This window comes from Macrobrachium rosenbergii, chromosome 6 (genome assembly GCF_040412425.1).
Source record: "Macrobrachium rosenbergii isolate ZJJX-2024 chromosome 6, ASM4041242v1, whole genome shotgun sequence".
Taxonomy (NCBI): domain Eukaryota; kingdom Metazoa; phylum Arthropoda; class Malacostraca; order Decapoda; family Palaemonidae; genus Macrobrachium; species Macrobrachium rosenbergii.
The window spans coordinates 20,837,997-20,860,938 of NC_089746.1; the positions used below are offsets into that span (position 1 = coordinate 20,837,997).

General features: G+C 34.7%; 1 protein-coding gene and 1 long non-coding RNA gene across 2 annotated transcripts in view; one reads left to right on the forward strand and one right to left on the reverse strand.

Annotated features, from left to right (window-relative positions):
• Nucleotides 1-656: 656 nt before the first annotated feature.
• The window catches only part of LOC136839291 (uncharacterized), a 33,572-nt gene continuing 11,286 nt past the window's right edge, over nucleotides 657-22,942 (forward strand). Inside the window, exons 1-8 of the mRNA XM_067105140.1 lie at nucleotides 657-773; nucleotides 6,261-6,348; nucleotides 9,957-10,141; nucleotides 12,208-12,471; nucleotides 13,672-13,941; nucleotides 14,842-15,001; nucleotides 20,995-21,107; nucleotides 22,718-22,930. Of these exons, the coding sequence (XP_066961241.1) occupies nucleotides 6,270-6,348; nucleotides 9,957-10,141; nucleotides 12,208-12,471; nucleotides 13,672-13,941; nucleotides 14,842-15,001; nucleotides 20,995-21,107; nucleotides 22,718-22,930 (1,284 nt within the window). The 5' untranslated portion in view covers nucleotides 657-773; nucleotides 6,261-6,269. The remainder of the gene's footprint in view (nucleotides 774-6,260; nucleotides 6,349-9,956; nucleotides 10,142-12,207; nucleotides 12,472-13,671; nucleotides 13,942-14,841; nucleotides 15,002-20,994; nucleotides 21,108-22,717; nucleotides 22,931-22,942) is intronic.
• LOC136839295 (uncharacterized) overlaps nucleotides 794-22,942 on the reverse strand; it is a 40,100-nt gene continuing 17,951 nt past the window's right edge. The window contains exons 2-4 of the long non-coding RNA XR_010853289.1: nucleotides 16,112-16,353; nucleotides 15,744-15,987; nucleotides 794-3,770 (exon numbers count right to left, since the gene is read on the reverse strand). This is a non-coding gene — a long non-coding RNA (uncharacterized lncRNA). The remainder of the gene's footprint in view (nucleotides 3,771-15,743; nucleotides 15,988-16,111; nucleotides 16,354-22,942) is intronic.

The following is a 22,942-nucleotide window of genomic DNA, read 5'->3' on the forward strand; positions in this document are numbered from 1 at the left end:
ATATCTCCATTAGTGCTGATAGAAAGAGCACTAGGGAATGATAATAATAAAGCGATAGTCTATTAACCCGTTGTAAAGCCACGAAAATAATTCATTTTACGAAGTTTGTGACAGAATTTGGATTTTAAGATATTCTCACCTAACTGGACGTTGGGTAAGCTTAAATCTTGTTCTTTGGCCAGCATCAAGAATCTTTGTCGATTTTAACGAAAACTATTGCCATACATGAATAAAACAACATTTTTGAATATGTCAAGCGTTACATTGCCATCTTCCCCAGAAGTGAATTTTTATGTTGCTTTACACCACGACAGTTTGCGTGATAACACAATGTTTCTCTGAAGTATAAAAAAGGAAAAAGTCTACAGGCGTTTCATTAATCATAGTTTTCTTCACGTTAGCTTGTAAGATTTATAGGACAATAGCTATAAAATACCCAAGTCTGAAGTGACTTGAACATGATTAGAAAACGTAAAAAATTTAGATTCCTTATAGTATGCAACACGCAATGAAATGCTCATTGACCCCTTTATTCCATGAGTGCCTGTAAAACTATTACATATAAGGAACTATAAAAAATTAGGTCCCATGAAATTACAAAACTGATACAAAATGATTTGTCGCATTTGAAAAACAAATGAAAATGTCGCGCGTAGCAGTCCTCCTAACTTCAGAGACTCCCCTGATGGTGCTGCCATCTGTATCGACGCCATAATCGCCATTTGTTGATCTCTTTCATATTTGTTTTGCGCGTTTATATTTATAAGTGAAAGGTAAGTTCGTGAACCTGACGTATGAATTTGAATCCCATGAGCCGTTGAGGACACCTATTGTCACCAAGATTTTGGTGTGATGGTGTGTCCAGATTCGGAAAGGAATGAATAAAAGTGGACGAATTTAATGACACTAATATTACCTACATACTTCCCAGCGGAGTTTATATGGTTGGGGACAGGTCTTATCTCTCTCCTATGTACCTATACTGAAAAGGTTTCGTTAATTTATTTACGTTAATGATGTGCACGGGACCAGTATGGGTATTCGTGTCAAAATGTCCAGCTCTTCCCAATGTCTGAGGCAAGTTGCAGTACTCACGTGGAAACGATTTAATCTTGTTTTAATAAACTCACACCAAGGGGTTATTGTTTGGGCGAACAAATCGGCTTTCGTGGTTTCTTATCCAGCCAACAATTATGGTGTTGTGGTTGCTTATCTCCTTACAAGACAATTACAGGTTGAGGGGCCCACTTCGGGAATCGGTTTTTTCTAGTGGGATACATTAAAAATATAAATAGCAATATCATTCAGTGATTATTAAATCGACTATACTCAGAACTAAACGAGAAGCTGCGAGAAAATTAATGGTTCATTTTTAATCCGGCGTAAACAGTGCAGGAAAAACTAAAATCTCGTGGGCCAAATGGTAACCACATGATCCTAACCTAACCTTGCATCAGTTTAACATGCTATCCTATACTGCTCAAGGGACTGGAGGATGGTTAATTGGTTAAAGGGGCATGTTTTAGTAGGCCACTTAGGTATGTTTTGTACTTTACGTACACTAAAGGGGTGAGGGCTATAACTCTATACAGCAATGAGGGAACCCAACTCCTAAGATATATTAGTTAAGGATTTATCCGTATAGGCTAACACTAGAGCATTTTCATTAACAAGGTATTTTGAGGCAAATTTCAGGACAGATTTTTTTAAATGCCACAAGCTTTGGGAAGCTGTTAAAATAACCACTTTGTAAGGGAGGATGGTTAATGGATCCCTAAACTTCTCAAACCTAACCTAGGCACCATGAATGGAGCTGACCTTCTCATATAATAAGGAATTCTAACCTAACCAAGGGTGCAGCATCATACCTGAAGGGCTACACTCTATCCCCCCTTCAGCCCTGAGTAACCTTGCAAGCACATTGTAAATTTCATACCCTAAGCTTGGAAGGTTGATAGCTTTGGTTCTTCAGTGGTACAGTAGTGGGGTCTACTATTGAGTAATGAAATCTGTCATGCCTTTTGTGTTGATTTTTATGAGAGCTGCACAAATCACATCTTGAAGGTGATTCACATTTCGAGGAAAATTTGCAATACCTTAACCCAAGAGATGCTAGTGGGATGCCACTTAAGGACGATGGCAGTATTATGCATTTGCAACTTCAGTAATAGAACCAATATTTTCTTGCTCATTTTTTAGCTTATCACCTAATGCTATACATGGTTGTAATTGCCTTGTGTCACAGATTAATAATCAAAAATAAATTATAAGATACTTTTATAAACTTATATTTAAAAAGAATATTTTTTGGAAAGAAAACATTTTTTCAAAAGCCACTTTTTAGTTTTAGAATGCTTCGTGCAGTATTTTTTGAGACAATTTCAAATTTTTTCATGACAGTCTTACTCCTTAGCTATTCAAGAAACACCTATAAAAGTACAAAAAATATACAACAGTTATTAATTGGTTGAATGGGTGTATATTTGTATGTTAACTACCCTATGCACTCTAACTTTAAAACCAATATTACTGTCGTCACTGCCATTGTAATTATCTATCTCGATATCACTATATGATGAAAATGAATAAGCATCATCATCAGAAGTTATTATCTCCAAAATTCACAAAATAAAGAAAGATTTACAAAAATCTTTGACCGCTGCTCAACTTCAGGATACAAAAGCCTCCCTGGTCCCGCCCCCGGGCTGACGGAAGGTTTACAATTTTGCTATTTTTATACCTATGATTAAGAGAAATCTGGCATCTTTTATGTTCAATAGTGAGCTGAATGGCTGGTGAGACTGCTGATGTCATGCTAAGGGGAGGGACTAAATTTAGTGCGATATTTGAAAATAAAGCGTCGATAATATCGATGTCATCCTTACGCAGCATAAGCGACGATTTTAGTGACGCGCCGCACCTTGTGGGTTAATGTTATCTTTTTTATAACACTGCTGTAAATTAAATGTGGTCATGGGATGATTGTAATTACAGATTGGTTTACTGATACACTTTCTTGGGAGGTTGGGTATTTTTTCATGAAAGGATTACTCCATGGTCATATAGAAACTGTATGGTTTTGTGTTATTGTTATTGTTACAGTACTAAATATGGTAATATTCTGGAAAGCATACTCTGAAGACAAGAAAGACATCTTATAGCTGAAGCTCTTAATCTAAAGTCTATTAAGTCTAAATATACAACTTAATTATTCAGTATGTTAAAAGTTTTTGTCGGCCAAAAACATTATCAAGATTTTATGCAAGTAATGAGATCATGAAGTGGATGAGGACAAAAGTAAAAAAAAAAAAAAAACAGAACTTGTTACATATGCTAAAGAATTTGGCAAAGACCTTTGAGAGTTTTTGAAAGATGCTGGAAAGATCAAATAGAGATATAGAAAATTGACAGATTTGTTGTCATTAACTTGGCCTTTACAATTCATTAAGAAAAAATGCTGCAGTCATTATTATTTGAATACTGGTGCCTTTGTATTGATATGATGGCGAGAAATTGTCATGCCATAGCAAACAACTGACTTATTCTATGGGGGGTTCGCTTAATGCTACACTGGCATAAAAAATTTAATTCTTTGTATATTTTTATTTAGGATTGTAGCCTGCCTTGGTGTCTGTAAGTTAATGATTATGCTACAGTCTGATACAGAAAACCATGCTTCTTAATTCAAGGGTTCCTGATTTGCAGTTGTACAATATGGCGCCTTACCTTCTGTAGGGTTCTGCCATTCTTGGACCACCTCCTTTAACTTTCTGGAAAGAAAATGGTATTAATGCGCTGGTGAACTCAGTGTTTTGGCAACATTCATAATATTAATAACATTAATAATAATGGCAACAGTCATAATTAGAATAAAACTTTTAATCCATTTTGGTAATGGTTATTAGTGACTTTCTAGCATGGGCGTCATTTCAGATTTTTATTGGGGGGACAAAGGTGGATTGGCGAGTGAAGCGAGCCTAATCACCTGGGTTTTTTTTTATTTTGAGCTATTTTATGTACTTTTTGAAGCACATAAAATAGATAGATAGATAGAAAAATATAACTTAATGTGATGACACATTTGAATTTCGGTAGGAATAATGGAAAACCAGTTGCTGTTACTTCTTGGGGTTTGGTGGGGTGAGGGGGGCAAGTTAAGGCTTTGGGGGAGATCTTGAGTCTTGGGGGCAGCTGCCCCCCTAAATGATGCCCCTGCTTTCTAGGATAACAGTGGGTTTCTGTTACTTTTTACAGTCCTGTGTTTTGGTATTCCTAATATGAAATACTGTTATGCCAAGTTCTAATACGTATTACAGTAACTGCTGAATATTTCAAACTTCAGTGCTTTTCCTGGCACTGTTTAGAATATTTTGCTTGAATATTATGGTTATCAGGTTTTCAAATGTCATTCCAATATCTAGTATCATGGCTCTAATAGTCTATATTCATCCAAATGCATACTTGTAGGTACATTAATGCACTCTACTGTATGCCTAGCTGCTTCAGGGTTAGGTATACAAAGTGAGTTAAATAACTGGCTGAAATTGGTGAAGTGGTGTTAGATGAATAGAAGGTCCCTTGTGTCACATCATAAAAGCCTCCTTGTCTTAGTTTCACTTTACCTGACATGTATCAAGTACTGTTCTCCAATTTCATTAATTTCACTCTTCATTTATTAATTTCCTCAAACAGTACAATACTGTATTTGGATTATTTTCCGTCATTGTTCTTAATTATATTCAAAGTGCAGTTCTTTGTCAGTTGTGACTTAATGGTGAAGGGTATATGTGGTTTGTGCAAGTGGATATCACTGGAATTTATTCACCCAGCATAATGACAGTAATTTTTTATATTTGCAAATGGAGTATTGGATATAATTTATTGTTTTAAAACTCATATTTTATGGTCTTATAAAAGGTTCAGCCATTGTGTAAAAAATTATTGCATATCACTGTATCCTTCACAGTGGGAAGAAGAAGGCTGTAGCCCAAAATTTGTTTGACTGTATCTTCATGTTACAGCATTCAGGTTCACTTCGTACCATAAATTACAGCAAAGAAAGCCAGGGACATCCATCCTTAGTTTGTAGCATTTTCCCCTCTACCCACAAGTGCTGCGTCTGCTAGTAACTTCTATCTACTTTCAGCAAGTCAGTTATTGAAGTTGGGTAAAATTGTCAAATAATTAAGTTTATAATATAAAAACCAATGTTCATCAAACTCAGGTCTTTGGCCCATACATGAAGGTGAGACTAATGGACAATGGTAGTTATCATGGGCTATAAAGTTTGCATTTAGATGTACAGGCAGTCCCTGGTTTACGACAGGGGTTCTATTCCTACACTGCGTCGTAAGTCATAAAATTGTCAAAAATCCTAAGAAAACCTTACTTTTAATGCTTTGGATGTATTGAAAAATGTAAACTGCATTTTCATTGAGTTTTTCATAAAAAAAAACAAATATTTATTACTCTGCCGTTTTGGAGCTATATTTCTTCCATCAGATTGGGATCATAAGCGTCATAACCCTGGAACTTGTCGTAAACCGCGAAATAATTTCTGATGAATATATTTGAAAAGCATCGTAACCTCGGAACATCATAAGCTGGACCCATTGTAACCTGGGGGACTGCCTGCAATTGGGCAAAATAAACCAGGACAGCTAAAGAAAGGTGCAACTGTAGCATCTTTTGAGACAGGTTTGAAATCCTCTTATTTCACCCATAATGCATTCATATTCAGTACTGTATGTGGCTGTTTTATGGGATGTGCCTTAGCCTTTAACTATGAGGTAGTGAGGCTGTATTCAAGCAAGGGAGGCTCATAAGTTGTATATTCCTCTCAAGGGGGATCTCAAGTTAATTCAGTATATATTAACCTCATTTTGTATATTGGCTGTTGACATAGAGCACATACATATACTAAATTAATTACTTGACTACCATAGTCATAAAATTTTATTTTACATGTGTGTGATATGTGTGTAGTTAAAAAAAATTTTTATAAGATAGGCTGTACTGTATGGATGTTAATACAGTACAGTGTATGCATGCAGTGTTTGATATGTAGGTCTGGCAAATATTTGCCCAGCACAGTGTGTCTCAGGGAACACTGTAGATGTAATTGCTTTCTCCATGGAATACAGTGTATATTGATATTTGTGAAATAGTATCTACCATTTTCTTGAAATCATTGTCCATTTTCAGTTTTTTGCATCTATAACAATGTCCTCACAAAAATAACATTTAATACATGTTTGCAGGTCAATGAAATGTCAGTTAGTGGAGATGCCAGGATACCAGTGCTGTCCCGTAGGTGCCATGTTCCAGGATGTGGAGCTTCATCTCCAGGTAGTCATTAATGATGTTTCAGTACATTTGTTTGTACAGATATATTTTTCTTCTCATATATATTGGTGTTTAAGAAGCAATAATTTCCATTTTTATCTTTGCTTTTTTTTTTTTCTCAAATGCATTACTACTGTATACTGTATTGGTATCCATTGTAAGAACTTGCTGTGCATGCTAATCCACAGCATTTTGTTTTTTCTGTCAGAATTTATGCTTATGATTTATCTTTTGTTTGCATGCCACTGAATTAGGAGATACTAACTCCCTGTGTGGTTAGCATGAGTCAAGAAATTTTCCATGTTAATAGTTAGCCTACCTTGTTTGTACTAAAGGTGCCTATACAATTATAACTTAGTTCTAAAAAATGTACAAACTGCTACTACAAATTCCTTTTTTTTTTTCCTTTATGCTGTTTGGGGAGGTTCAGTTGAATTTCTGTATTCAAATTTTCTTAAGAGCTTAACAAAAGTGACAATGGTTATTTCCCTTGTATTTATGTCTGTCAGTTGCTGGAGAGTAAAAAAGTAAGGGTACAGGCAAATGTTCATTTTTACTTGATAACATAATTAAAAAAAAAATGGAAAAGAATTTGGCTGTCTTATGCCAGTCTGTGAGATACTGTGTACATATGAATAACAATCACACTGAAAAATATGTTGCAAGAGAAAGACCCCTAAAATGTCACATGGTTCTGATATACTTGTAAAATTTTGGAAAAATGTGCATTTCAGAAACTTCAGTTTCTTTAACTGTCTAAGGAAAGAGGATTTTTTGGAAAGTTTCAGTACTTTTTGTAATACTACATCTCAAACACTTAACATTTTAATTGTCTTTTTATCCTGAACTGTTAAATGCCATAGATAATAAGATTGTTCTTTTTTAATACCATTTCTCAGGCAGATTTTCCTCTTAGTGATCCTGAGTTCATGATCTTACTCTGCTCCCATCCCTCACTTGTATGTATTTCCAGTTTGTGCTTATAAGGCTCTTGCACCCTCAAAGACTAGCAAGGCATCTATTCCAGATTTTAATGGTCTTTTTATCCAAAACTGTTAAATGTCATAGATATTAAGATTGATTACAGATGATTCTTTATATGTATTCCACTAGAGGTGGTGGTCAAACATCTTCAAAAATAGGAAATTAGGACCCCCTTCTAATTTTAATGTATGGAAGTGATAAGATGATTCAAGGGTTTTTTGAGAGTAAAAAGTAAGAAGTAAGCATTTTTAGAATCAAAGTGATAACATTATAAAGTGGTTTGAAAGATGATTCAAGGATTTTTTTGAGAGTAAGAAAGTAAGAAGTAAGCATTTATAGAATCAAAGCAATAACATTATAGTTTGAAGGATTAGAATTTTTTTTGAAAGGCTGAACCAGTAATGTCTCCAAAATGTAGGTTAGATGTAAGACTTGGATAATTAATTTCTAGTTTTATCTGTGAATTTGTTGAGGCATCATGCTGAAATACAATCTGGAATAGATGCCTTGCTAGTCTTTAAGGGTGCAAGAGCCTTATAAGCACAAATTGGAAATACATATAAATGAGGGATAGGAGCAGAGTAAGATCATGAACTCTGAATCACTGATAGGAAAATTGCCTGAGAAATGGTATTAAAAAAGAACAGCCTTTTCACTTGGAGAAAAGTTTGATTTTATTAAAATTATTGTGAACTGTTTTGGCAAAGGATTAAAAATTTTCAGTTGTGGCAAAGATATAGATGTAAGATTTTTTTTTCATAGTACTGTTTAGTAAAAGATTTTCTGTAGAGACAAGGACATACACTAAACTGTGATTCTCGAAGAGACACGAGTAATATCTAAATAAAGGCAAAGAATGGTTTGTGTTTGCTTTCTTCATCAGATGGCTGAAGAAACAGTCAGACTAAAGGTTAGATGAAGAAAAAGTATTGAATAAATGCCATAACCTCACCAAAGTAAAAGGTACCATGACCTCAAAGTACCAAAACAAATTTCTTATGGAAAATCAAAGATAAAGGCTTGTACTGTATGTCAGTTTGACAGTATGAGGTTTGAAAGATGGAACAGGAAAACCTCGCCATTCCATTATATAACAATTGTTAGGAGAGGTGGAAAGTCAGATAGAAGAAGAGATTATGAACCGAGGTACAGTAGAAAAAATTAAAGAGGTTGCAGCTAGGGGTTGAAGAGATGTTGCAAAGACCTTGAAGTAATGCCTGCAATGCACCACATGAGGTGCACTGACAGCACTGCCCCCCTATGGGGAAAGACCTTTGTCTTGTCTCTTGCATTGCTGCAAAGAAGCCTTTCCTTTCAGATGCCATGAAGAATAAGCAAAAGAAATTTTGTAAAGATTATTTGCACTGGACTGAAAAGGCTTGGAAACATGTCGTATTTAATGATGAATCATGCTTTCACATCATTCGTAGTTCTGGCAAGAAGGTAGAAAGACTCTGAGGATCAGACCACTTTGGATCAAGGTATTACAGTCAAAACTGTAAAGCATCCAGCTTATGTGATGGTATGGGGATGTTTCATTGGATATAGGGATAGCAGTGGTTTATATTTTGTTCGACAGAGTACAGCTGTGACTGGTGTGAGGTATGCTAGTGTTTTAGAGTATGAACTGTGTCCTTATAAGGCACTACTGTACTGGTATGCTAGCCTTTATTCAACATGGAGCCCCTTGCCACCGATCACAAGACGTTAATGAGGTATTTAAGGAGCATAATATTCAAAGGTTAGAGTGACCTGGCAATACACTAGACTTCAGTCCTATGGATAATTGCAGGGCTTACATCAAATGATGTCTGAATGCCATGGAAGGAGAGAAAACATCTGTGCCCAAGTTGAAGGATGCTATCTGGAGGTTTTGGTCTGAAGATTTTAATGATGATCGATGTTTCAGTGACTTGGCTCATTCTGTGCCAAAAAGAATAAGAGAAATACTACTTAAAAATGATAGAGAAATATCAAAATATTGAGTAAAATGCAAGAGAGCAAAACTTTTCTTTTTGTTTGATTATTGTAATAACAATATTCTGATCTTTATTCCTATCAGGTGGGTGTTTGAAGTTTTTTTGTGGTGACTGTATAAAGTTACAAAATTTTAGTCTTATGTGATATGTAAAGTTTAATTTCATGTGAGTCCTTTTGATGCAAGAGGTCATTTTGACGATAGATTCCAACCAGTTTTGCCACAAAACACTCATGAAAGTAATTTTTAAGGTTTCGACAAATAACAATTACAGTACTGTACTGTATTCAGTTTCTAATACGGCAATCTTTATTGTGCGATTTAGATGTTATCAAGGATGGATTTTCATTCTTATTTACAACATCTAAAATATTTTAATAATGATATTTTGCTCTGAACAAATCAGTGTTTTACATTAATATTGCATAATTAATTTTTAATACAGGATTGAGGAAATCCTCATATGACATTCACTGTCATGGTATAAGTATACTTAGTAAGCAATCAACTTGTTCAGGAATAAGGATCTTTTTCATCCTGTTGTTGATAACTTTCTGTGGTGTCATTGTTAATGTAGAAAATATTAGAACATATAAATATTTTTTATATAGAAAATATCAAAACTTTAAAATATTTTTTATGTATTCAGCGGTTGTTGTGTATTCTGCAAAGAAGAGCAAAGATCCCACAACTTTTCGACGATGGATAGACGTTTTAGGCATTGATGATGGACGAATGTCTGTCCATGCTTGTCAGAGGCACTTTCCAGCAGGAGCACCAACTCGTAATCATCCCGATCCAAATCCAAATTTGTTCAATCCCATTCCTGTTCAGGTTAGTTGATAAATGAGTTCCAAGCATTGTGGTTTTGAACAATGTGGTCATGCAATTTTGGTACAGTGGATTAGAATTTTCTTGATATATGCAGTATTTATGTACAAAAAAATTTGTGATTTTACACTTACATCTGCTTGAGTGCATGAAAATTGGATGAAACAGGCAATGTAGAATTGTATTTGGTGTGGCCATATGAGAGAAAAAACTTTAATTTTATTTATGTTTCAATGCCTAGAAGATGCAGATGAGTAAGTTACTGAATGCTTATTTAGACCCTGGAAACCGAACATTTCTACTGCCTAGAAGAATGTCTTTCTCATTACCTGTACTTGCTTGATTTTGAGAGCAGTTGCAAAAATGAATAAGTAGCTCTTTATAAAAGTTTTGTATATTCATTCTACAGGTACAGTATTTATTTTTACAAAGACTGCACACTTCTATGCCTATACAGTTAGGTTATATTCTTCAAAACTTGATTGCAAGCAATTGATTGTATACAGATAGCATTATAACGGGTTTAATGAAAATATGTTCTTAGACACCAGAAAATCAGAGAGAATTGGAGAATATCCCTCCAGCCAGTTGAAGTCCATTTATTTGCAATATTTACATATATTTATTTAAGCAAAGAATAAAATCTTAGAAGAAAAGTACATAATGAAATAGAACTGACAAGAAAAAAATGGACATTAAGAAAAAAAAATTTTGAGCTTTCATTAAAGGTTAATGAGGTGAAGCATAGTGGGATGAGGGTGAGCTTGTGATAAGGGGGACACTAAGGTGGATTTCCTCCTGTTGAAGGTGCTGATGGTAATTTACCCATATTTTTGTCTTTACACTGCGAGTGTGTATTTTTAGATACGGGAATCTGATTATACAGTAGCTGTACTAGATTTAATAAGCTGATAATAATATAGCATTTTTTATAAGTTGGCAACAATAATGCAAGTTTTCACTGTGGCACAGTCAACACATGATTGTATTGCAACTGTATGCTTTGTATTGTAGTAGTGAAGTTAAGTACACAGAGGTATCTTAAGCCCAATAAGGAAATTGCATTATAACTATTAAGCTTAACAAATGTTTGAATTGAATTGAATATAGAATTTAGGCCAAAGGCCAAGCACTGGGACCAATGAGGTTATTCAGCACTGAAACAGAAACTGACAGTAAAAGTTTAAAGGGTATAACAGGAGGAAAACCGTGCAGTTGCACTATGAATCAATTGTTAGGAGAGGGTGGAAAGTAAGATGGAAGAAAGAATATGAAAGGAGGTACAGTAAAAGGAATGAAAAGGGTTGCAGCTGGGGGCCGAAGGTGCACTTCAAAGAACCTTAAGTAATGCCTACAGTGCACCTGACGGCACTAACCCCCTACGGGGACAACAAATGTTTGAAATTAAAGAAAATTAATCTTATGGAACTGCATTAGCTTTTTTATGGAAAATAAGATCTCATAAGTAATCAAACATATCAAGATCGATGTCATGGTTTTCAGTAAAGATTATAGTTATTTATTTGGCAAACACTAATAATAGTTTTATTGTTGTGATGACTACATTAATTGTGTTCAGCTATTGAGCTAGTGAGTGGTATTTAACTGTTATTGCTACCATCATATTTCAAAGATGTGACATTACTAATCTTAAACTATCGCGATTTTTGCTTGTTAATGTTATCATTTTGGTCAATTTATGCCCTATGGCTACTGTGTATGACATTTTGTTTTTACTCTTGCATTTTATTTTCATGTTCATGTGTATTTTCTAAGGCTACTGCCAACCTCTAGTTATGGAGGAGGTAACCTGTGTGGAAAGTAAATGATATTCTTTGGAGGAGCCTTACAAATTATATTGTCTACGTGAAACTGAATCTACAGTATTTTTATATTGATTTATTAAGAATGGTGATCTGACTGAAGGATAAAAGAATGAATTATATATAATTTATAGGTTATTAGTGTTATACCTTGAGTATACTGTATACCATGTTCGACTGAGATTTTTGTTTTAGCAACTGTGTGATATTTATAGTATGTGGCTTTAATTGTTTTGCTTCTTTCAGCCATCACCTAATAAAGAAAGGTTCTCTACAGTCAGTCAGTCACAGTTGCCTCCCATCTTCAACACTGCTCCTGATGGAACTCCATTAGGACCAGATGGGCAGCCCCTTCCAAATCCTGTCCAGCCCCCTCCTGGGTCAGTTACCAAGTTAGCACCAAATGCAACTTTAATAGACCTGAACAAAATAAGGAAAGATCCAGATGCAGACAAACCTTTCAAAATTGAACAAGTAACTGTATTAATTGATGAAAGTGATGCTGTGAAGGTTAGTTGTGCTTTGTTTCTCTTACTTCCTGTGAATTCTGTACTGGTAATGAAATTGTTACAAGAATTTAACCTTTCTACTGATAAAGCATATTTTTTTTTATTAGAGACAACACTAATCATAATTGCTGCTTTTAGTATGTACAGTACTTCTTAGAAAGTTTAGTTTACTTTGATTTTTGCAATTCAACATTGATTTACTTTAGAGCTGTGAATCAAAGTATTCTTATATATTTACTAACCATCCTGTGTATATATATATGGGAAACAAACCATTTTATCATAGTGAAGGAATAATGGACAAATACAGCATTTTTATGAATATTATACTTGTCATCTTGCACTAGTCATTAACCTCTTGTATGTGAATGTTAAAACCAGCCATCATCAACATAAACCTTTTTTGTGTCAGAATTTCCCCATTAAGAGGTTAGATATGAATGAGTTGTGTAACCAGTGTTTTAGTTAGTATTTTATTATTACTGTATATGAAAATAGTTCTTGGCTGCTCCACCTTGCCCTTTGCTCTTCCTTTGATGCTGGCTTGTCCCTCAGTGAGTACAGCCTGACTCCTACACACAGACCTTCTGGACTTGGAAAACCTCCTTGAATGTCTAGCACTCGTCAGACCCTTAAGAAAGCCAGATTTTATTCAACTAAGAATAGATTGTTCTGGATGAAGACTCCAACTAATATAATGCAGAGGAACTGCAGGCACTCAAACATGGCACATCCTCCATAGAAATCCTCAATTATGCCTTTTGACATTTTACACACTGACTGCCAGTCACAGCCTCTGCATAACACCTCTTTTGCTGCTGTATGGGGTAACAAAGAATTGTTGGGAATGAAGACTTTGTAGCTGTCTTAGTCTAAGCCCTTGAAGGAAATCCCTATGGTTGTGCCAAAGCCTGATCTGTTGATGATTTCAAACACTTCAAACAAGGGCCTGGGCTCCCAGCTGCTATGTGATTTACATGCATAAATTGTAGACACAACCTTAGCATATATGTACTTAGTTCCTAAAACTCATTACCATCAATGTTCTTAGTATCAGAGCTCAGTTTATTCTCGGTTATTGTTAGGGACTGTCATTATATGATCTTGATCTTAGTCTGTTTTAATTTTTGGTAAGTAACATGTAAAGTGTATGTAAAATACAAGTTTGCTTTTAAAGAAGCATTAAAATTTTACACTTCAGGTTGTAGGTTATGGGCCAAGAGATCCTATTAACACATCTCCAGTAGAGAGGGTACCAGGTCGTTTGGGTCGTCCAAGAAAAGTACAGCCACCACCTCCACCTGTGTGGGATGATGGTGGAGCTACTGATGGTTTAGAAGATTTAGATGCTGAACCAGATCACCATCAGTTTGGTGATCCTTCACTTGGTAATACACTAGAACAGATGCGGCAACTCAGAATTGATTGCAATACTGCTCTTGTCGATATGGACAAAAGACAAATGGTTTATGTAAGTTCTCAATCTGCTTTTTGTCCTTTATAGCCCAGATCTGCCATATATGCACATAATAGTGTACGTTTAGTATTTTAATGATAAACTAAAACAATGTTATTAATTGTGATATCAGTATATCCAAAGCCCTGGAAATGATCATGTATAGAATAGAATACAGAATTTAGGCCAAAGGCCAATTGCTGGGACCTATGAGGTCATTCAATGCTGAAATGGAAATTGGCAGTAAAAAGGTTTCAAAGGTGTAACACTATGAATCAATTGTTGGGATAGGGTAGAGAGTAAGCTGGAAGAAAGAGAATATGAAATGATTATGTATGCCATCATTGCAGTGTTTACTTCCTTTAGTTCAGGCACATAAGGTTTATTATCTTTTTTGTGGAGAATGGATAAAAAACTTCAAGATGAGATGGGACATATATTGAACTAGTGATATTAACGGATCAGCATCAGAACAACAAAATCAGAAGCTTGTTATAGTAATCATTGATCATCATACTACACTTACAAGAAATTTCCCGTATGATGATGATGTTATCTAGTATAAACTCATATTTTACATGAAAATTCACTTCTTGACCTCATCGACTGAAGTTCTTTGACAGCAGAATGATGAGGGCTACAATGATTAATATGGCTTTCCTCCTATTAAGCAGCTTTGTACCTTTCCTTAATAACTGTTGCCACTGTTCGTTAGTCTTTTTCTCTTGATCATTAATACCCTACTTTTTCTGCATGCAACAGATGAAGAATTTGCAAAATATGACCAAGGTTAAGTCATCAAAATGATCTTGAAATTTGAGCAAAGGCAATTGTTACTAGTTGGTTGCAAATATCACGATTTAAAAAAAATTCAATTGATTGATATCATAGTGAATGGAGATTATTTCATTCCAGGCGCATCGATCTGTTTTAGTTGCCCGCAGTCCCTACTTCTACAGACAGATGTATTTGAGAAGGAAGAAATTAAAATATCTTTATCAGTTTTGTAGGTTTACCTTACCCATCGATGTAAATTTTGATGTTGTGGATGCAGTAGTATCATATATGTACACAGGTAAGTATTGTTTTGTTATTTAGAATGAAACTTATTTTTACTCTTTGATAATTACAGATTTTTTTTTTTACATACTATTCATTATGAGTTGTCTTTTTCTAGTCTAATCAATAATCTCAGGAGTCAGTTTATTTGTATCTGCCTGTGTATAATTTTCTTTTAAGGTACACTACTCGATGTATGGGTTAGCTGCATAAGTGTACTCTGTCTAGAAAACTTTAGTTGGTACTTATTGTATTTGATCTTCAATTTCACCCCAGGTGTACTTCCTTCTTAATTATTTTTACTCTATTCCATCTGGTCTCTTATCATCTAGCTCTCCAACTTTTCTATCTTAACTGTACTGTACTGCAGTTTTGACCTCTCATTGAAGAACCAAGCTTGTGGGCTGTCCATATGAAAGAAATGCAAATCAGTGGTTATGTAAAACTATTTCACGTATACTGTATTGTATCATGTTAGATGAGAGAATATACAGTGATACCTTGGTCTTCGTTAATTGGTTCCTGAAGGCCCACGAGTGCTGAAAACGATGAATACCAAACAAATTTTCCCCGTAAGGAATAATGTAAACTGAGTTCATTCATTCCACAATGCAATAAAATAATACTTTATAAAGCATTTTATGCATTGATGGGCTTGTGTTTTACTACTTAAAGTTCTAAATACCTAATCATGAATAAAAAAACAGTAATTAGATTAAATATAAATAAATACTGCATAAAGTACCTTCACTCCTTACCTGTACTGTACTGGGAAGCGTTGATGACATAGATGGATGGTGGCGAGGGGGTTGGTGAGGAAGAAGATTGTTTAGGAGGCGAGTCCCCTTCCAATAAAACATTGGGCACTTGTGCCTCTGGTGGTTTTTCCCTTTCAGTTTTCTGTCTCTTATGCCATTGAGCTTTACCTGAGACTCTTCAGGTTTAATTTTCACTAAAAACTTATCAGTTGACATTTGCTTCTCACATCTTTTCAGCATGGCTCTAAAATGGGAAATGGTTTCATCATTTAATCAGTTTACACTTCGGCTTTGTTAGGGCAATATTTTTTACAAAATTTTGTACTTTTACCCATTTGGCACAAATATTCTTTATTATTGAAGCTTACCTTGCGACAGTTCCTCAACCACCACCTGTTGCTGCTCCCTCTAAATCTCATGCAGTTCCTTGGTGTTCAGCTCTTCTCTGTGCTCTGCCAATAAGTCCTCGTCTTCACCACTGACCTCCAGGCCCAAGGATTTGCCAAGACAGCATATTCTCCACAACTGGGTCAGGCTCAGCCTCAGATCATCAGAGTCCCTTTGTCTTACAGCTTCTGGCCATAAATCCTTCCATGCAGAATTCATGGTCCTGTAGGAAACTTCTCCTTTGGCCATATCAACAAGTGTGGCAATGAAGGATATTAAAATGACTTTTTCAGAATTCCCTAAGGATCAACTGGGTGTCTGTGGTCACCTCAAAGCATCTCTGGAAGAGTGCCTTTGTATAGAGTTTCTTTTACATTACTGATGATCTGCTGGTTGATGGGCTGGATCAGCAGAGTTGTTTGATTGATTGATTGATTATGAAATTTAGGTCTTGAAGACCAAGCACCGGAACCCATCAGGATTTTTCAGCGCCATAATGAGGGTAAAATATTTAAATTAATGATATGATTGATGATGAATAGGTTAATGATGACATACTAGTAAAATTCAGTGTTAAAATATGAACGTAAAAAATGAAGAATGATATTAGATAGAACCAACAAAAAATAAGTATATATTAAACTTTTATATTTAAAATATATACTAACAAAAAATAAGTATATATTAAACTTTTATATTCAAAATATATACTTAGCATAAGAATAAATATGACCAAAATCTTTATTAATATACTGAAATCATATCTCACTAAAATAACCAGAGTCTTTCAGATAACCATAAGGTTATCTAACTCAACATCATCATTTAAAATTTCTAAAATAGTCTTCTCAGTTAGTAAGTACTTTGCCCTAAGGCGATTAAATGTAGGACAGTGCACCAGCATGTGCTCAGTGGATAGCTGACCACCACAGTGAGCACAAATTGGGGCACTGGCTCCCTCTAAAATATAGCTATGAGTGAAGCAGGTATGGCCAATCCTAAGCCGTGTTACGATGATCTCAAATTTTTTATTACGATTAAAACCCGAACTCCAAAAGTCGATACTTTTTCTAATGTTTCTGTACTTCCTATTTGTGGATAAAATGGGGGAAGTCCATCTCTGCTGCCATATTGTACGAATGTATCGTATAAGCAGAGTTGTGTTAAGTAGCAAGAACTTAATGATTATAAAATTAAATTCCTTTATCAAGTCATCTGGCAATTCTGGAGGGTGGGCAGGAGCATTGTCTAAAAGCGGTACTGTATTGCCTTTAGAGTTAAATTTCTCTCTAGTAAATATTTTTTTTATGGTAAGGCCAACAACTTCATTTTCCCATTCCATGAAAAACTGTCTAGTGACCCAAGCTTTGCTATTTGCCCTACACATCATAGGTAACTTTTTTTTTTTGAACGTTGCTCATTTTGAAAACTTCACTTTGATAAACTACTAACAGCTAGTCCCCACTAGCATTCCCACACAACATCAGAGTTATCCTGTCCTTCATTAGTTTTAGACACCTTTTCCTCACGAGTTATGTAGGTCCTGTTGGGCATTTTTTCCCAAAATAACCCTGTCTTATCACAGTTAAATACTATACATCTTGGGGAATAAAACCCTCAGCCTTCATGTAGTTCCTAAATTCATGAACAAATTCATTGGCAGCATTTTTGTTGCCACTGGCTGCCTCTCCATGCCTCACCACACTGTGAATGCCAGTTATCTTTTTAAAATTATCAAACCAGCCATGGCTGGCTTTAAACACTTTGTTAACTTCAGAGCTCTTACCAGGCTTTGTTTGTAAAATTTTGGTGTAACACTTGCTTTTTCACAAATCATGACGTTGGAAACACTATCACCTGCTAACAGTTTTTCATGAATCCAGATTATAAGCAATTTTTCCACTTCTTCAAGGGTTTGAGATCTACTTTGTCACATCTTTAACTCCTTTCACTGCATCTGCTGCATTGATTACTTCTTTATTTTTAATGATAGTGGAGATCATAGTTCTGGGCATACTATTCTCAGCAGCAAGATCAAACATGCAGATACCACTTTCGTATATGGCCATTATCTCTTTTTTTGCTCTATTGTACTTCCGACTAATTTTCTTTTGGTCTTGCTATTATCACTACTACTGCATAGTTCCGCATGTAAGATGACCTTTAAATCCTAAAATTCACCCCTAAAAATTGGGGGTCGTCTTCTACCACTGTTCTAAAAATCAAACCTTGAATTCCAAGTGATGCTTATCAGTAGGGTAGCCTCAACCTCGCTGCGATAACCACCGATATACATGAAAAGATTCGCATTATAAAGTAAACTAATAATAAATGTAATAAAACCATTTTTACCTTATATATTATTGGCATATTTGCGGAATACAGTAATTCCATATCAATGAAATCAACTTTTATCTCTGTGAGCCCAGTTGAGAAAATGTAAACATCGAGTTATGGTTGAAGTCACAGCAACCTTTATCTTTCAGAAACCTTTCAGAAATTTTAATGGTACTGTAGTGTAATTACAGTAGTAATAATATTTAGGAAAACATAATACAGTAAGTCCGCCGTATTCACGATTCGCAGACTCGCCTACTTGTGGCTACTTGTGGAATGTATCTACCCATTATTTGCGGAAAACTCGCCCATTTGCGATATTTTTCACAGAAATATCCACTAATTACTGTATTTTCATATCGTTCTCATGACAAAATGCACTTTTTTTTTATAAAACTATTAAAATACTCAGGTATAAGCATTTTTAGGGTTTTTTTTTTGTGCTCAGACTATCAAAATAGGCAGTTCTAAGTGTTTTTAGAGGGTTTTGAGTGTTCGCAGATTTTAGTTATTCATTATCATTCTGGTGGTAACTAACACAATTTTGGATTACACAGCTGTTTAGAACAATTCAGTCGTACGAATGATAATTATGTATGATAATTATCATACATTATTGTATTGTTGTTAGGGGTTATTTGTGATTGGCAACGAAATGTAAACAAAACAATAGGTTCCCTTTTAGGCTATGTGTAGGAAAAACGTGATACAGAATTGGCTTTATTTTGTTTATTTTGAATTTCTAAGGGTACAGTAAGTAAATGCTGTTTTACAGTAAGTAAAACAGCATTTGTAGTAACACCATCTTTACATAACCAAAAGCTAGCATATACACAGATGGTTTTGTAATTTAGCAGTCTTACACTACAGATATGTGGTAAATTCATGAAAATTTTCCATAATTTTTTACTTGTCTTATCTAAAGGTCATCTTGTACATAGAAATATACAGTATTTTCTCTTAAGACCCGTGATGCACTATATGCAAAGGAATACAGAAAAAATGCAAAAACAAGTGCAAAAGAGTCAGAGCTGACCGACAAGGTTTGTGAACTGACTGAAAGCAATGCAGTGACTGAAGCATGAACCCTTTGTTTTGAATGGAAGGGTTAGTAAGCCACGTGTTTCAACGCAGACATGCTTTAGCTCAGAGTGTCAAGTACCAAGACAATTTTTTTACTGTCAAAATGTATTGAGTACAGTACTGAATTCGACGAGTTCCAAAGCAGACGAGTAATGAGGTATCACTGTGTTGTGGTACCTTTGGTTACTGTAATTTCTAAAAAATTTATCACAATGACTTCTCTCGACTCTTGTCTGTCTTGTGCACTTACTGCCTAAATTCATATATGTGAAGATTAAATTTAGGTCTTTATATATGCTGTTTTTCCATGATTTTCAGGTACTTCCTTTTGGTCTTTCTCATGCTACATCAATATTTACTAGTTTTTTTTTATTTTTTTTTTTTTTTTTATTTACTAACTAAACCTCACTCATTCTTAACATATGTCCCTTGTCATCATATAATAAATGTGTTTACTTCAGTCTCTCCATTCCTCTCTGTCCTGTACGCTTTCTGCCTGAACTCCCATCAGGTCTGTCTTCCTTCATCTATCCCCTTTACCCATGATTTTCTGGGATATGGTCTTCCTTCTGTGCTCTGCCCATGAATCTTAACATTCTGCATTTACGTCTTTTCACAATATCCTTTTAAGTGTTCATATTTCTGCTGCACTGAATATTACAGGTAATAATTACCTGTAATAAGTTTTTTTCTCTCTTCTAATAAAACATTTTTATTTACAAGTAGTCTACCCTTCTCTCTTCATTTCATCCATGCTGCAGCTTCTCAATATGTCCAGACTATCTCAGTCTGCCAGCCTTTTTTATCATTCAGATAACTAGCTCTTGGTCCCTTTATATTTTCCTTTAAATTTGTACTTTATGAAGTATTCATAAAAATTTCTTGTGTACATTAACTAATGGCATGTTGCCTGGTGGTTACTGGAGAAATTAAGTTCCAAATCACTAGTATTTAAAATGAGCAGAGTTAGATAGATGGTCAATATCCCAAAGGTGGAGGCTCTTTCCCTACCCAGGACAGTTTGTCACTTGACTTGGTTTGATTATAAGTGGACATATGAATAGAGTTCTCTACATGTGATTTATTATTTGATTATAATTATTCATTATTAATTTTCTCAAGTAATTATATTATGGTGGACATTTTTGTGTATTATGCAGTTGTTCAGTGATGTTATCAAAATGACCTAAATTTCCGTTTTGATATCATGGTGAAAAGTTTTGGAGTTTGTAGCGTTCGTTATTTCCTCTGTAAAATAGGTTTTGGTTTTGTTTGTTAGGTAGTAGGATTATGCAAAAAATAAAAAAAAAGATTGGCAATATGACTGACAGCTGCTTAAACCACACGTTTATATTATATTGAGTGCATTCAGTCATTGATATATATAGTAGAAATAGATTTTTTTTTAATACAAGGTGTTAAGAGTTTTCACATTCATCTACAGGTTCCATGAGTACACTTTGGGGAAAAGGGACTGCTTCCATACGCAAGGTTCTGACGCTATTTGAAATGAAAGAAGCCTTGGATTTGTATGACCAAGAGGTTGCTGGAAGAGAAGTAAGTGTTACAATGTGTTTAGTGCAGTTTCTTTGTTCACATGCTAATACAAACTTTTAATTTTAAGATGCCTGAACTGTCAGTGCTAGTAGGGAATGAATGAGTGAATGTAAAAATAGAAATACGTACCATGCATTTGTGTAATGTCCTCTGTAGGGAAAACATTGTTACCCAGTGGGGCTTCATATATAATCATTCATCTCCATTTCACCAATGATTATGTTGGAAAATTCTTCAGCTTGATGGGAATCTTTTTCCACCTGGTAGGTTTGCTTATCTTTTCAGTTATAATACAGGTTTTTATTATGCTAAGTGGTATAGACTGACCTAGTTCTTTATTAAGTTAGATGTACTTTTTTGGTTGCTGTTTTATGCCATAAATTGTTATTGCGAATTTTGTGCAAATGAATTAATCTACTTGCTCAATGTACTTACTATGGATTGGTTGGCTACCAACTTTATTGTCATTATACCTCAAGTTGATAATGTACATAAGTCAGGAAATTGATATCATTGATATATTTTAAGAATAAAAATTGCAATTCTGCCAAAATTATCAAATCTTGCAACAAGATAAAATATTTATAGTATTATCATGAATTAATTGCAGGAAACCATTAGACTCTTACAGGGGTTGCCTGGAGGATTTGTTTTTAAATAGTGGTGAAAATTGGAGCAGGTTAAAATTGAAGTATTTGGATGGTTTTAGAAAGACACTAAAGGGAAAAGATGAAAAGCAAGAGGCTGAAAGCAATGCAGCTAGTGTTGAAGAGATGCTGTAAAGAATCATGAGTAACATCTAAAAAGTGCTGCTCAAAGTACACTGTAATTACCCTAGAGGGTAAATAAGTATAAAAATAATTTGGATATTGAGGCATTGGATTCGCTGATGTATTTCTTCATGTTCTTTAGTGCATATTATATTTACCTCTGTTATCTTCCTTAAGTAATATTAAGTAGCTCCAATAAGGAGTTTATGGTTTTGGTTTGGTTTGTTCGATAAACAAAAAGTTACTTGTGTATTTTTACAAAAATTTTACTGAATGTGATTGAGATTTTGGGTGAGGAATGTAACTTTTGGGAGTTGGAGTGCTCAGCCTTGGCATAGATTTGATTTATCTGGAAGCTCATATCAGAAAAAATATTAAGAAGTTGGTTATGCAATATTTAACCCACTGCTAGGTGCTGAGTGCATGTTCATTTTTTTTTTTTTTTTTTTTTTTTTTTGTATTGACACTTTTCCTGTCTCTTCCTTATTTTTTCATTGTCTTCATCCTTTTACATTTTTCATGCAGGAAATTTACCATTTCTTTGTATTTACTGCCTAAGCATTACTTTGTATGCATTTTTATTTACTGTAATAATGATATTCCTGCCATTTTATCTTTTAATGAGCTTGCTCTTTTGCTTCCTTCTTTGATAATATACTCCTATTTAGGCATATATCAGTGAACAATAGTTATTTCAGTGCATAAAGAATTTATGTTATACAACATTACAGTATTTTAATTAAAATCCACATGAATATCCTTGTAAAAGTTTTCTAGATTTAAAGACAATTTACAGTAATCAAAATTTAATTTACAGTAATCAAAATTTATTGTTTATAGGTGGAAGAAAAGGAACCACGACGTGTTAAGAAGCGCATAAAGAAGGAACCAGAAGATGAGCTTGAAAACTTGGTAATGCCTTTGTTATCAGACACTGGAGGTACAGTAGATAGTGGGGGTAGGGATGATGGATTTGTTGAAGAAAGACGGAAGAGGAGACGAGTTATACTTGATAGTGAAGGAGGAGGTGAAGATGCTCATGGGAAAATGAAAGTAAGTTGCAGT